A 17,221-nucleotide genomic window follows, 5' to 3' on the forward strand; every position below is an offset into this window, starting at 1 on the left:
TTGCTAGAATAAGTACAGAGAAAGTCAACAAGATTGGTGAGAGGAACGAAAGGGTTCCTTATCAAAAGAGGCTTAAATTCTGCAAGTTGCAGCATCTGGAGACTAGGCACCTGCGAGGTCATCTGATTGAGGTGTATAAGGCCTTGAATAGTTTCAGCAGGCTCAAAGCTGATGGGATACTTCTGCTTGCTCAAACTAAGAACCTGAAGGGGCATAGATTCAAACTAAGGAAAGATAGTCATAGAATAGATGTTCAGAAGTTTGCCTTTAGCCAGTGGGTAGTTGATTGCTGGAACAGACTTGCATCTAAGAAAAACACAGTATAATCCAGTGAACGTATTTAATAACACAATAAATACACAGTAGAAGCTTTCAAGTCTCTTTATCAACTAATAGATTGAAATTTGAATACAACTGATATAGTTATGCGTGCAGTGAGCTGAGAGTGAAGTCACATTATTCAAGCTGGTTTCCTATTGTTGTCGCATGGGCATGCGTTGTTTTACTCCAGCGTTTGTCGAGGTGTAGAATGGTTGTCTCCAGGATGGGGTGCATTCTTATGCCTTTTCAGCAGTTTATGTCCTTCAGATTGTTCAATATATTAAGTGACTCTAGCCATGTGCGGTGGCAAAAGTGTCGTGAGTGGTCCACTATTTCGAAGTCACGTTTGAGATCGAGATCGTGGTTGGTGGCCCAAAAATGTTCTGCGACTGTGGACTGGTCAATTTCAGCAAGCCAGATTGCTCTGTCATGCTCTGTAAGGCAATCTTGAAGATGTCTTGATGTCTCACCTATGTAGCAACTGTCACAGTCTCTGCAGGTGATGCGGTATATTACATTGCTGCGTAAGAGAGGTGTGACAGGGATCTTCACACTGGAGACAAGCAAACGTAGGTTTCTGCAGGGTAATTGTACGCATTCGATGTTGTAATTTCTGAGGATTTTTGAGATCTAACCTGACATGCCTGGATAGTAGGGAATGCAGATGGATTGTATACTGTCTTGGTTCACGTGTCTTGGGTGGGATGCGAGTTCTTGTGCTTGTAATACGCATCTATCTAGCACATGGGATGGATATCCACATTTGGTCGGGTCTGTCCTCACACGGGAAATCTCGTTGCGTCTGATTGCATCAGTGCTTGAATGGCTCCAAGCCCTGGAGCCATTAGGTCGGATCTCAAAAATCCTCAGAAATTACAACATTAAATGCATACAGTTATCCTGCAGAAACCTACGTTCACTTGTCTCCAGTGTGAAGACCCCTGTCACATCTCTCTTACGCAGCAATGTAGTATACCGCATCACCTGCAGAGACTGTGACAGCTGCTACATAGGTGAGACATCAAGATGTCTTCAAGATTGCCTTACGGAGCATGACAGAGCAATCCCGCTTGGCAAAACTGACCAGTCCGCAGATTTCTTGTGTGACAATGATATAATTATCATTGACAACACCCCATGACTTGTCATCACAGCCTGTCTGCACTGCTCAGATAACTTCATATCTGACTGTACAATTACCCCAGATCCGTTTCATTTTCACTACCCTGATTGTAGTACCGCACGGTTTTTATATTATTCTGGGGTTACTTTACGTTTGACAATATTAAACTTCAGTTGTCATTTCTCAGCCTATTTGCCTAAATCTTCTAGATTCTCCTGCAATAGCATACTGTCATTAACTACCCTGCCAACCTTAATATTATCTGCAAACCTGGACATTAAGCCTGATACTGCTTCATCAATATCATTAATAAATATATAAAACAACAATGGGCCCAACAGTAAACCCTGGGGAGCTCAAATAATAACATTAGTTCATGAAGAGCAGTGTCCACGTCTCCTCTGTCTTCTCCCACTCAACCATCCCTTTATCCATAGCAGCAACTTGCTCTTAATGCAACAGTGCTCAAATTTGTACAATAGTCTTTTTACGTGCAACAGTATCAAAAACGTTCCTGAAATCCAAGTATATGATATCAAAATTATTTTTTTGTATCCGGTTCCTTTGTGACCACATTGTATCCAATCAAAATGGTCTGATAAGATTTTCCCTTAACAAACCCATGCAATGTCTGATGTACAACTGCAGTCTTGTCTAGATAATCCAGCATTACTTCTTTAATCAGTGACTCCATTATTGTAGTCACCTATACAAAAGCAAAAGCCCTTCCCTTTGTCCTCGACAATAGTTTCATCATTAAGAAATCCTACATCACTGTGATCATGTGCTGAAAATGAGATCATGAGTATTGCTTTCTCGCATTTCCTCTCTAACATGCTGGTATACAAAACAGCCATCCAAGAAATCCACAAAACCATTCTACTGTATGAGTGACCATCCCATAAGTTCCAATCAATATCCAAAAATTTAAAGTCCCCTATTATAAGTCATTCTGATTTATTATTCCATTTTATTTGTCTATATAATTGTTCATTATACTCACTGCAGTAATTAAGTCTCAAACACACTTCTCTCATTTTTGTTTTCCCAATACATATGTTACATAAACTGATTCAACATTACACTAGTCACCTCCATCAAGTGAGTGCATTGCCTTAAATTCCATGTATTTCTTAACTAAGGGCACAACGCCCCCTTCTGACATGTATACTCTTCTGTATGTTCCCCATATTGAAATTCCGCATCCCTTATATGTGAGTGGCATCATATTTCTGATATCTCTATAATACTTACATTTTTTGACTTAACCCATATTTCAAATTCATCAAATATGTTTTCTAAACTCTCTCTGATACCTTTATAATATTTACATTTGTTGACTTAACCCATATTTCAAATTCATCAAATCTGTTTATTAAACTCTTAGCATTACTGCACACGTAGGTATACATGCACCCGTTTTGACTCTTAGTCACCCTGACACAGCCCAAATATTTTCTTGTTCTATGAGGATCATCCCCAGCAGGTCTTGTAAACCCTGATGCTTTGCTTTCCAGGGTACTGCATGTCCCAATAGAAGCAGTGTAAGAATCACTTATAACTCTACCTGCAGCTGCTATTAATCTGTTAATCTCCCAAGCTAACAGTTTTCTGACCAGCCTAACACTGTCTTGATAGCATCGGCAAATATTCTTGCATCCCTTCTATTTAAGTGTATTCCATTCCTATAAAAATATTCACTCCTGTTAAAGTACAAATCATGGTGAGAAAAAAATATTAATAACATAATGGTTATAATTAATATACATATATTCTAATAATTATAAAGTATTAATTTTGGATATCAGTTTCAGACAAGTACTGAAACTGATATCTGTTGCTATGCACACGTGCAATGCCTTCTTACGGGCACCTCCATAGCCAGGTGGGTAGGAGCGGTAATGCATAGCACACACTTCTTGATTAGACTGGGGTTCAAGCCCATGACCACTGCATAACCCCGGAGCAATATGGCCTTAGTTGCTAATGCTCCTAAAAACCAAATAACAACAACATCAACAACAGCCTTCTTACGAAAGGGGGGTCCAATGCTCACTCTAATTATTTGGTATCCTGCAAAGCTCTGCTGCAATATTGTGCATTTGTTTTCTCCAGTTCCATTTTGGTGTGCACATCTCTAGCATATTATGATGCCCTTCTGATAGCCTTGCAGGCAGAAGTCCATAGAATTCAAGTCTTGTGAACATTCCCACTATGCTATGTTCCCATATCAAACTCACAATTAGGGAAACTGTTGAGCACACTATGTATGCCTTTGCAATTGAAGTGTTGTTTGTTGTTTGTTATTTGGTTTTTAGGAACATTAGCAACTAAGGCCATATTGCGCCGGGAAATGCGGTGGCCATTCATCCTCCGTATTTGGTGGTGACGGGCTCGAACCCCGGTCTAATCAAGAAGCGTGTGCTACGCACTGCTGCTGCTCCTTCCCACCTGGCTATGGAGGCGCCTAATTGAAGTGTGGTGATGGCCTGTCATTATTGAGCCATATGAGAGCATATAGGTCAAAGACATCAATCACACTGGAACAAAGTATTGTTTGGAAGAAGCATGTACTGTATAACAGGTGCTCAAAACAATCACAACATAGCATAGTGGGAATGTTCACACACACACACACACACACACACACACACACACACACACACACACACACACACACACCATAGCACAGTGGGAATGTTCATACCTACACACACACACACAACATAGTACAGTGGGAATGTTCACACCTACACACACACAACATGCATTCACTCTACAAAATGTGGAAGCAGTTATTATGACTAACTGCATCCATTCCAAATACATAGTGCATTTTGTGCTACAAATATAAAAATGATGTTTGATGACTTTTCTTGATTAATATTTTTTTATTCAAATTTGTTACTGAGGTCATTATCCAAGCCAATGTACTTTATTAAATTATTATATTTAATTATTAATATTTATTAATAATATTTATATTACTAATATTTATAAATATTAATAATATAGTTAAGAAAGAAATTCACAATACCAAAATGGTAACAATTATGCATTAATATTTATTAATATTAAGTTGTCTATGAGAAATAGATTTATTCACCCCTCAGTAAGAGTGCTTCCTCATAGTCAAACTCTGAAACATCACTATCAGAGAGGCGGGAAATAGTGGAAGGAGGAGACAAATGGTCAGTTGAGGTAATGGTACTAGCAGCCTCTGTATCAAGATACATATTCTGCCTTCTCTAAAAGAATAAAAGAAAGTGACAATGAGTATCATAATTTCCAATTTAAATAGTTTGCATCTCATTACTATAACATGAAATACGATTGTTAATTGGGAAAGAAAAAGAGAGAAATAACTTTAACATGAAAAACTACAAAATAAATATAAAATGGGTTAATCACGATCTCTCACAGTATGCAGAAACATATCTAGGTAAGTTGGAAAACTGCCTGGGTGTAATTTGAAAGGGGGTACATATATACCACATATAAGTTTGTGAAAATTAGGTTGCCTGATTGATTGGTTGCAGGATTTTTAAGACTATTTTTGATCGTGTATAATGTGAAAACAAAATAGCAAAGTATATCATGAAACAAATAAAAATTTCAGAAAAATATATAATAGGCTCAAAATAACAAAAATTACTATAATATCATAAAATAATTAATTTAAATAGCCACCAAAGAGAACAGTTCTATTCAAAACATGTGAGATATCGCTTAAACGTTCAGTGATAGACTAAACTGCATTATATTGAGCAGGAAGCCAAGGAAATGTAAGAAAGAATACAATAAAGACTAAGCATACATTATAAATAAAGGTGGATGAACAAAGTGAAGAGGCTTCAGTAGAAATTGAAGTACAAAGGCATAACTGGATTTAAAACTTAGAAAATTTAAAAGGTAAAACAATAAGTCCAATATAGCCAAAGATCAAATTATAATTAAATAAATTATTTCTAATTAATTTGTTATTTTTAATGCTGAATGACATAAAAAAGGAAGGGGGGGGGAATCAAGATATACAAAATTTAAGAATATTTAAATGCAGCATTACATGCAATAACATGCAAAAAAATCTAAAGTTGAACAATTTGATCAGCCATTGACTGTGTCTGTGCTTCTCCCAGCCTACTTCCTCATTACTGGGATATAGTCCTGTGCTCAAAATTAGCCTATTTGTGCAGATTCCTGATTTTGTTCCTCTCAGAGCTCTCTTGTTAACTTGGCATGGGTGGCAGCACGGGATAGCAACAGATTTTTCAGATGGGCCTGAAAAATCTGTTGCTCATTAATCACCAGTAACAAATTAGCAGCTCTTCTGGCTAGCTTTCTAAATATATAGAAAGTTTTATTTAGTAGATTTAGGAGTGATGAGTTGTTCATGCAGAGTTATTAAGTGAAATAGCAAAATATAGTAATAAGAATGCATGCACTGCTTTGAATTTTCATGTCCCTAATGGTTTTATAAAATTGAAAATGGTAGTGACTAATAGTTTCATGTTTATACTTTATGCTTATAGTGTTCTTTTTAATGACAATAAATTTATCATAACCACAATCAATAAAGATTATTTATTTATATAAAGTGACTAAGAAAACACAAATTTAATATAATATAAGCCCCCTCCACCCTTGACCCTGAGTACCACACATAGCCTACTAGCAAACATGCAACCTGATATTTTGGTAATTTTAATTGAAGTACTTCACATTACTCATGCAGGAGATCTTTTAATGGAGTTTGTAATGCCAGCCTCCATTTCTGATTTTGAACAATGTCTCTCCAATTCATTGCACAGATAAGGCTGGATTTACTGGGATGTAATGAGGGCACTTGCTCCTTCATCCCCTATTGTCAGTGACTTTATTTTTAGGGACTTTAAAAATATGTCTACCATGCTCCCAGACTACCCAAATCTGGAACTGCAAAGATGGCTGTTCTTGGAAATTTTTGATGCATTGACTACTCAGGTGATGGTGTGCCAGTTCTTGGAACTCCAGTTAATATCATTTGTCCTATATTATGCCTGTTTAAATGTGTGATATATTATGTCTGCTTAAGTGTGTTTAAGTTCAACCAGCCAATATGCATGCTGTACAAAATTAGAAACCAAGAATAATTTTTGGAGGAAAAACTCTAACCACCTAAGATAGGCTAAGCAGAGGGCCTAAATGAAGAGGCCTTTAAGAATTCTTCCAGTTTCCAAAAGGAGTCAAACTGATGCCTTTTCAAACCATGTGACCATCCTTTAGTGTCCCGATACTTTTGATAACACAGTATAAATACAAAACTGGGCTACTTAAGTTCATAATTTGCTACTTTTTTCATGGAATCATACAACTTATATGTACCCCTCCTGACAATCCTGAACTGCAGATTCAAGCAAAATTCACAGAATTGTCTTAAAAATTTTGAATTTAGTGGCTAAGCTGTAGTTTTACTGAAAATAAGCATCAGCAGGATATTCAATTAATTTTTTTAACTATCTAAATTTATTTAATTAAAATTAATTAAGTTTAAAATTTTAAATAGTCTGTTTATTAATTAAAATAAATTAATACTGTTTTATTATTTTTTGTGAAAAGGACAGACAAAAATGAAGTTAGGATACAGAGCAAGAGAATGGGTAAAAAAAACATCAGTACCAACATTCTGTTATGAATCTGGACTGTTCACATCCATGCTAACCTCTAAGATTTTTTTAGTTGACAAAGGATGTAGATAGTATTAAAAAGAACTAGTAGTGATTTTATTTATCTATTTTGTGCTCTTATATTTTATTTCTATGATTTTTATAGTTTGTTTTATATTTTAGCTGTTTTTATATTCTTGGTGTTTATTTTATTTTATTTTATATGTATCTTGTTTTGAATATTTTATTTTGATAAATTTCTTCAATCTTGCTGCTGTTTACAGCATTTCTTACACAACAAAATCTTTGATATTTATCAGTATTTACAGATAGAACAGTTTTAGCTAGTAAAAATGTAGAAAATTTGGAATTATTTCTATGTATTTGTTGAATATTAGAAACAACATGGGAGAGGAATAAAATGTAGCCTATGGTGTTTGTTCATATATGGACTTACACTATCTCTAAATATATAAGGCTCATACATGACTCAAACTGGTATATTTTATTCTGATAACACTGTGCCACACATCTCAGTACACTAGCATCATCCACTCTGTTTATTCAAAATTATAGCCTTGCCAAGAATAAATAATAGTAATAAAGATAACAAAAAGATAGGCAAGATTTTGGAGATAATTTCATTTTAGTTATTCCAATTCTCAAATTTATAGGTGAACAGTGTATCTATCTCGAGGGGGTGGTGGTGGAAGAGGGAGGGACTGAGAAATTATATAATAATGTTTGCTATATTAAGAATTAGATAAAAGAGAATTGTAACTCAGAGTTTATAGAGTGAACAATACATGGAACTACTAACCAGTTGTGAAGCCAAGCTGTCTTCATGACTACTTAGTAAATACCATTCTCCTTCGTTGTCCAGAGGTGTTGAGGCTAAATCGATAACTACCTACCAAAATATAGTTATAACATTGAAAAAAAAAAAAAAAAAAAACTGAAAATAGCATACAGGAGGATTCTCAATTAATTTTTTAAATATATAAATTTATTTAGTTAAAATTAATTAAGTTTTTAAAGTTTAAGATTTTTAAAATTGTCTAAGCCTATTAATTAAAATTAATTAAGTTTTTAGTTTTAAAATTTGTATAAGTGTAATTAAAATAAGTTAATTTTCTAAAATTAGCAGTTTAATAACTGTTTAAAAAAATTTAATAAATATGTCTAAATAGCATGAGTCATCAAGTGTATTATATTTTTACACCTGCTGAATAAAGTTTGTAGCTTGTGCTATCAAAAATGGTTGCTACTGTTGTTCATCCCACCTTGCCCCACTATAATTACTAGTTCCACTTTTGCTGCTATGTACAGCAGAACTTATATGAGTAAGCACAGCAGGCTGCCATTAAGTCAGCACATTACAGTGCTAATCCATATTCATGAGCCATGGAAAACAATGCAGCAGAAGTTGTGCAATATTTGTACATACAAATACTGCATATCCCAACTCAATATGTATTCAAGTCATCCACATCTTGGAAACAATCATACTAGCTACTGTTATTTGTGACTGTCTGTTTACTGTGACTATCTTTGTGACTGTCTGTTAAAGCAACAGTATACAGCAAATAGTGATTCAACCCAGAGGTGGTCCTACAGTTTGGAATGCCTGTGTGCAAGAATCAAAATTTGGTCCATTTTGAGCTCCTAGGCCCTCCTCATTAGAATTTTGAGCCCTTTTCAGTAATGAGTCTGAGTATCTCACCCCAAGGACAGACCCTGGTTCAAGCATCAATATACATAGAGTAGCAGCTTGTAGTTAAGCATCCCAATTCTACACACAGCCCTAGGTCCAGCCTCAGGTCTTGTTCTTTTTTTTTTTTTTTTTTTTTGTTTATTTTGCTTTTAGGAGCATTAGCAACTAAGGCCATATTGCTCCGGGAATATGTAGTGGTCATTCCCTGACCTTTCCGCATCCTCCGTATTTGGTGGTGACGGGCTCGAACCCCGGTCTAATCAAGAAATGTGTGCTATGCACTGCTGCTCCTTCCCATCTGGCTACGGAGGCGCAGGTCTTGTTCAGAAACAAAACATTCTTCGAAGAGAAAAATGTGAGCTGAAAGAACTATGGCAGTAATTCATCAGCAAGTGAAATAGTCTCCTAAGCAGTTATTCATAGAGCCCCTACATGCTGCTTTACCATCTTGCAGATGATGCCTATCAGCATTTTCTCTACATAATTTGTCCTTAACTCCTCAAAAATATCCTACTGGTCATGTGTTCACATATGTTTCATGCATGGAGTATATCTTATTAGGTGCATATGAGAGATATGTAACATGGCCAGCATGTTCAGAAAACCTCAACCTTATGGATATCTGCATGACCATTTGAAAAACATTACGCATGACTCAAAAGTATAGAGTGTTTTTAAAGTCATCAAACCCACACAATTACATATAACTCTGGTTATATCTGTGAGAAAAATTGCAAGAATAGTTGTGCAACTGACAAACCAGATAATAAATAAAATAAGGCCAGATTATCAGCCCTGTTTTCATTATAGGATCAGCCAACCTCCTCCGGTAATATCTGGAAATGTCTGAGAAGTTCATAGACCAAATAGATGAAATGGAATGTTGGGAAGGGCATTTCCAACTGGACAACAAAATCTATATTTTAAGATCATGTGATCTCTAAGGGACTTTGACTACCATGATCACCAGAACTTACCATTTCTCTAATTTAATATGAACTTATGGCAAATTTTGTAATTTAATGTAATACTAATCATCTCTTACTAAATTTATTTCCATGATAATATTTTTTATGTCTCCTGATTTTTTTCTGTATTTCAAAGAGTGATAATCTGTGAATAATCCATACTCAACTGAAGCACTAAAGGATACTATCACCAAGTTAACTGCCTACATTCCCCAGTACATGCTTTACTCTATCACTGAAAACATGTAACATCATCTTTGAGTGTGTTTAGCGCAGGATAACATGCACTTCCAACATCTTTTATAATAGATTGTGACCTTATACAACAGGTCTATACATTAACCAAATTACACATTGTTCCTTCCAGTATAACTGGAAGTACATGCAACTGTGATGGTTTGGTGCCTTTAAAAACAAACTGTAAATGATGAAGTAAATCTGTGACAAATGCAGAATACTGCTGTACAGCTTTAATAGATACCAGGACTGCTGCAGTTGCAGGCCTTTTCTCTCCAACAGGCCTGTGAATATGCCCATGTGCTGTCAGCCACTTAGAGCACCTATCATGAAATTCTGTTCTAAATCAAAAATGAGAACTGACTGATGAAACATGTCATGTTCTACAACACATGCAATGGTACATAAGGTGCGCACTTTGTAGTGTGGTTGCACCAAATCAACCCATTCCATAACTCAGTGATTAGACATTCTTGACTGAGATATGTATTCATAAATATTTTCAAAGAAGCATATTTAAATTTAAAAAAATATATTACAAGAGGCTGATTGTCTAAGACTATTAATTCATGAAATGAATTAAAAGCCTTAGACAATAAATTACGTTTTAAATCATTTAATTCACGAAATGGCAGTACCACCATATAACCATTCAAGTTTCGGTAAACTGCCAGTAAAACCAAAATTCTTACAATATTACTTGAGTTTGATTTCAGCCATGGAGAGACTTTTTACTGGAGAGTCCCTCAAGACCAACCACCAAGTCCTTAGCGCTAAGGCTTGGGCTTATGTTGAACTTTGAGAAAAATACCATTATGCATTGTTCTGCCGAAGTTGCTAATACCTTTTTAAATTGTACAGTATCACCTGAGGAGGTGAATCTGCCACATATTTAAAAATCTGATACATTGCCAGGACTGCTGTTTTGGATGATGACAAGATAGTAAACTTCAAAATAGCGACCTGCTGGTTGAATAAGCTAAATGCTGATGGCATCCTTGGATGACATACAAAAGGAGATATAAATTTAAAATGAAATAGGATGGTTGCACAGTAGATTTACAGAAATTTGAATTCAGCCAAAGTATTTAAAGAAGGATATTTGACAAATTAATAGAAGGGATGAACAAATGATGTAGGTAGTATTATTTTTTTTTTTTTTGCCTAATCATGTATAAGCTTGCTTCCTTACACCATTCGGACACAAGTAATCTCAATGTCAGCATTCTCTTTTATAGAATCATCAAGATGTGGCAGAGGTAGAAAAATGGATGGACAGTATCACCTGAGGAGGTGAACGGTTGCAATGATGATTGCAGTGAACGGCTGTGGCTACTGTGTTGGTTTTTTTTTTTTTTTTTTTTTTACAAAACCTTTATACCAGACTTTACTTTGGACAAGAGGTAAGTTTCTTACCACTGGACTTTTGAAAATCAAGTTTGGATTTATTAATAACTTGTTTACAACTACTTTGTGAGCTTAATGCAACAGAAAATGATAATGGAGATTCTGACACAAACTAATTATGATATTCTTTGTCCTCATCAGCATTCTATCATTCTTTGCTCTCAACAGCCTTAGTACATTTTTGGAAAAGTATGGTTTAGAAAATGGATGAAAATCTTGGATTAAAGGGAGAAGAGGATTTTATCATTAAAAGAATAATTTCAGTGAGAGGTGCTGAACTGGTATAAGGATGTGGAGATTTAAAGCAGTAGTCCAACCAAGTAAAAGAAATAATGTACATTATATCATCCTATCTACCATTGTTGTAATGCCAAATGACACGATACTGAGAATGGCTGTGGGAGCAAAGGCTACAATGAGGAAAAATCACCACCTAGTTGTGATCTGAGATACCTAGAGGGCAACTAACATTAAATACATACTTTGAAAGGCTAGTGGTAAGGAAAATATCATGGGTGTTAGGTATTAATTATGGTTATCTGATATTCAAATAGTTGATTGTATGAGTTATATAATGGTATCAGCAGTGCCAGCTTTAAGCATGTTCAAAAGGATTTGGCCATATATAAAAATTAATTACCATATATAAATAAATTTTTATAGTGCAATACGATTCCCAATTATACTGATAACAGATTGACTGACAACAGAGTCAGTGGTTAAAGAAGTTTGTAGGATCATCTTAAAAGGAATGGAATTATACTGCAGTCACAGAGGGATTTGTTAATGGGGGTATCTTATCCAACCAATCTGATTAGTTACTATGATACAGTAACAAAAGAAGTAACAAAGTGGTAGATGACTTTCATCAACCGGTGAAATACCACCACTTTGCTTATTGGAGGCTTGAAGTGGTGAAACCCATGTTTAGTCTCTAGAGCAAAGTTTCCGGCATCCCCCTCCCACCCATACTTCTCCTTCAACCCATGCACGGTACTAAGTACCATAGGTTTTGATACCTTTCGTGTTTGGGGTTTTCATAAAAAAAAAAAAAAGGATGCAAACAATGATTGAGTGGAAGACAGACAGAGTGGTTATCAATAGGCACTGCTCTTCATGGACTAATGTTATTAGTGGAGTTCATTGGGCCCATTGTTGTTTTCATTATTTATTGATCATACTGATGAAGATGTATCAGGCTTACTATCTAAGTTTGGCAGGGTGGTAAATGACAATAATCAAGGTAAACTACTGCGACAAGATGTAGAAAAGTTAGGCAGATGAGCTGAGAAATGGCAGTTGAAGTTTAACATAGACAAATGCAAGATGCATGTGGGTAGCAGTAATCCCAGATTAATGTACCAATTAAATGGTGGAATCTGTACCAATTCAAGGTGGCACCATTTAATTGGTGCCACCTTGAAACCTAGGGGTAATTATAGTCACATTCAAATGAGACGTAGAGGTAATTGTACAGTCCAGCATGAATTTCTCTGAGCAATGCAGATAGGCTGCTAGAACAACTCATTGGGTTTAATTTTTGGAACACAATAAAATATTTTTATTTATTTATTTTATTTATTAAATCCGTTTATTAAAAATAGCAAGTGTTTGCTTTCACCCCTTATACACAGCCGACCGGCTAGAAGGGTGTACAAAATGCAAGAATTGCTATTGTTTACAATATAAGAAGGGTGTACAAAAAAGCAAGAATTACAATTATTTACAGTATTTACACAAGTACGTATAGTTACAATATTGTTTACAAAATTCAATTATTGACAATATTATAGTTGAAGTAAGCTGTACGCTTCTGAGAGGCTCTTCACTCTGTACTGCTTGCTTTCGGAGTATTTCACAGGGTCTATTGCCAATGAATTTAAAAGGTTGACTGCGTTGTTTGGGAAGAAATTCTTCAGACAGCACAGGTTGCACAGTATGGAATGCAATGGTAGGTAGGGGCTGTCATTACTGCATCCAGCACGTGGAGGAGAGATAAGTCCTCGAAGACTGGGAGTGTCAATCACACCGGTAAGCATCTGAGAAAGAAGAAGAATATTCCTGGATGCAATGTGAACTCTCCAAGGAGTGATATTTAAGTTGGTATATAAAACAGCCCTGGAGATGGTGAATGCGTTGCCCTTGACCCTGTTCCTAGTACATTACCTAGTACTCGACTGCGGGGAATCTATTTATGTACGACGTTGGGGCAGAAGACTAGATTGGTGATGCCTATATTGCGATAGGTTAGGCACCACTGGACGTATCCTCTGACTACATCGAAGTGGAGTAACCCCATCAGCTCTTGTTGAATTGCCCACATTGCCGAGAAAGTCTTAGTTTTCATGGTCGAGAAATGGTTCTGAAAAGTGCGGCCCTCGTCCCAAGTCAAGCAAAGGTCGGTGTGAGACTTCACTTTCCTTATCTGCACTCCATTGTGATAGGCTGTGATGTCATTTTTTATTCTCTTTTTTTGTAAATGTGATTTGGGCTGATTTAGATATGTTTAACTCTAGACCTATCTGCAGTAGATAGGTTACAAGGCTGTTGATCAGGACAGCGACTCGCTGATTTATCAGGTGGGTTTGTTCAGGATCTTTTGATTTTATATATAATTTGAGTTCATCTGCATATGATGAGAAATCAGTGTACCTTGCGAGGAAGGGTTCAAGGGCAGTGGCGAACAGTAGACCGGACGGGACACCTCCCTGTGGTACTCCTCTCGCTATAATGCACTCCTGTTAGAAGGATTTATAGCTGATGATGAGTTGTCTTGGTATAAGGATGAGGTTGATGGTTTTTAGCAGGTTTCCAGTAATGCCAAAGTACTTTTCTAAAATGTAGATGAGAGGGGGGAATTGAGAGCTTATTATAAGCAGATGAAATATCAAGAAAGATGACGTCCAGCTGAGATTTACTGTTGAGAGCAGTTTGAATTTTAAATAGGGTATCCAGTAGGTTTGTATATGTAGATCTTTTGGGGATCACAGTATGCAGATGTTTGGGGTCTATGAGAGAAGCATTGGTCGATCAGTGCTGATAAGATAACACTTTCTCAAACATTTTTAATAGAGAGCAGCCCACTGAGATTGGTCTCAAGTCCTTAGGTTCCTTTGGGTTTCTTCTTTTGGGTATGGGTCATACCCTGTAGTGATTCCACATTGTCGGGATTGATCCGGAATTCAATATGCGATTAAAGATTACAAGAAGGGGCTCCACAATGAAGGTACTACACACTTTAACCATGAATAGAGGGAAGCTGTCAGGACCAATTGTAGATTTATTAGGAAGTCTATTGATGGTATTTATAAGGTGTTGTTTTGTTAGCATTATAGTTGAAAGGGGCTGTCTGGAGTGCATGACAAAATCACTTAGATTTGGGGTTTTTGGGTTTAATGGCATCTCATTGAAAGTCAAAGATACCCATTCCTGAAATACCTTTTCATCGATATGGAAATCTTTGTTGCAGTTTATTCTGTTGAATACCAGCTGCCGGACTGCATTTCGTTTACATTTGAGGAAGATTGCCCACTCTTTCTTGTACATCTGGTAGGCAGCTGAGTTATGGTACTTTTTCCATATTCTGAATGCTTTTTGTTTCCTCTTGAATGCTTCTTGGACTTCAACATTGAACCATGTATTAGATCTATCAGAGTTTTAATTGTTTGGAAGCTCCTTGGGAGGCAATTTCAAGAAGCTGGTTAGCCAGGTTAGATATAGCAATGTCTATTGATTCTTGCTGTAGATCCTTCCAGTTTATTTCTGTGAGACATGCAAGGATGATCTCTGGGTTTAAGTATTTGATGGAGAATACTGTTTTGGTAATCTTCTCGTTCCTGAGAGCTTCACCAGTGTTTGAGTTTACAGTGACGTTGAACTCAAACATGATGGGAGAGTGATCAGAGGGGAAGCTGTGGTGTTCAGTGGTCAGACCAAGGTGTGGGAGATTGTGGAATAATAGATCCAGCATCTGGTTTCCCCTAGTAGGAGGTGTAGTTTGGTGAAATAAGCCAAATGTGCCAATGACTGATATGAGATCCTCAGTGGCTTCATCATGTCTAGGCATAGGCATATTGAATATTATGTTCTGGGAGTGGGTAGTTTAAATAAATTTAAGAAAAAATAGACATATTATTAGAGAACCTTACTTCTGTGCATAATAATAACCTGAACCCTTATGAGAACCTGAAGGATTACCTCCAAAATTCACAGCACCAACTACCAGGCCATAAGGAAGAGAGACAAGCAGCCCCCACCCTCAACCTCAACAAGGAGACCCCACTCATCCAGATATAAAAAAAGACAAAAATGGGCAAAAAAGGAACTCCATGGCAGGTGCTACAATGACCTCCATCAAAACTACGTAGATAAGAAGGCAGTTTTATCTGTGTAATCTTGATGGAAGTCATTGGCAACGACTCAAGAGTGACAGTCATCACATGCTGATGATGCCATCTTGTTCCAGAAACACTTCAAGTAGCATCAGCACAGAATGAAGGGTAATTAACCAGATGCAGAACACTAACAGGCATGACCAGATCACCAGACTAATATATCAAAAACTAGGAAAAAAAAAAAAAAAAAAACGTTGAGCAAAGAAAGTATACTGCATTACAAGTACAAATGGGACCTTGCCATAAGAATAGACAAGATGATTCCATACAACAGACTGGACATAACCCTCACCAACAAGAAGGAAATGATTACATACGTTATCAACATAGCAATGCTTAACACCAACAACCTCCAGAAAACCTGAGGAAAATATCAGGAAGTATACAGACCTTAGGCAGGAAGTGAAAGAGATGTAGTATATGGAACAAGTAACAACCATTCAATCACTGTGTTAACAACTAGTATAGTGCCAAAGAGCATATATACAGAACCTAGCAGCAACAGGCCTCCAGAGAACAGTTACAAGGAACTCCAGAAAGTTGTGATTCTGAACGCCTGTAGGATGGTCACAGAGTTCCTTGACCAATAACAACCCCATGCACCTGGTACCAGTACCTGTCATGGGATGGAAAAAAAACCCATAAGAAGGAAGAGATAATAATAATAACAACTTTAAAATACGGAAAATGCCTTATAAATTACTTCCATAACTTTCTAACAGGCATATCAAAATTTTATCAGACACATGGCACACTTTGTGTGCGTCATTTAAATTTTTTATGTCAATCTGGATACCTCATATAGTATAAGCAACAGGTTCAGTCATGTGGATTATCTAACAGCTAACTTTATCTAGACAGTATGCTGCTGTACCAGGATCTAGAAAAGTTGAGCAGATTGGCTGAGAGGTGGCAAATGAAGTTTAACATTGACAAATGTAAAGTACTACATATGGGAAGCAGTAACCCCAGAGTAATGTATCAACTCTGTGGTACTACACTGACAGTGGTAGAGAATGAAAAGGACCTGGGGGTAATTGTGCAGGCAGATATGAAGTTTTTTGAGCAGTGCAGATGGTCTGAAAGAGTAGCTCATGGTGTCTTGTCAATGATATACAGGAATTTTTCTAGCAGGGATAAGCAGGTGATTATCTCCTTGTATAAGGTGATGGTAAGGCCACACCTTGAGTACTGTATAGGTCTAGAGGCTTCATTTTGAGGATGTAGAGCTGTTGGAACGAGTACAGAGAAGGACAACAAGATTAGTGAATGGAACAAAGGGTTGCTCTTACAAAGAAAGGCTTAAGTTTTGCAGATTACAGTGTTTGGAGACTAGGCACCTGCGAGGTGATCTGATTGAGATGTATAAAGCCTTGAATGGTTTGAGCATGCTCAATGCTGATGGGATTCTT

The 17,221-nt window shown here is 36.6% G+C and overlaps 1 protein-coding gene across 1 annotated transcript in view; it reads right to left on the bottom strand.

The window, feature by feature from the left end:
* LOC150077846 (regulating synaptic membrane exocytosis protein 2-like) overlaps positions 1 to 17,221 on the bottom strand; it is a 723,475-nt gene that overhangs the window by 305,422 nt on the left and 400,832 nt on the right. Inside the window, exons 13-14 of the mRNA XM_090384380.1 lie at positions 7,910 to 7,999; positions 4,551 to 4,692 (exon numbers count right to left, since the gene is read on the bottom strand). Coding sequence (XP_090240506.1) covers positions 4,551 to 4,692; positions 7,910 to 7,999 — 232 coding nt within the window. The remainder of the gene's footprint in view (positions 1 to 4,550; positions 4,693 to 7,909; positions 8,000 to 17,221) is intronic.

This window comes from Mastigoproctus giganteus, chromosome 11, assembly GCF_048544385.1.
Source record: "Mastigoproctus giganteus isolate SK-2022 chromosome 11, ASM4854438v1, whole genome shotgun sequence".
NCBI lineage: Eukaryota > Metazoa > Arthropoda > Arachnida > Uropygi > Thelyphonidae > Mastigoproctus > Mastigoproctus giganteus.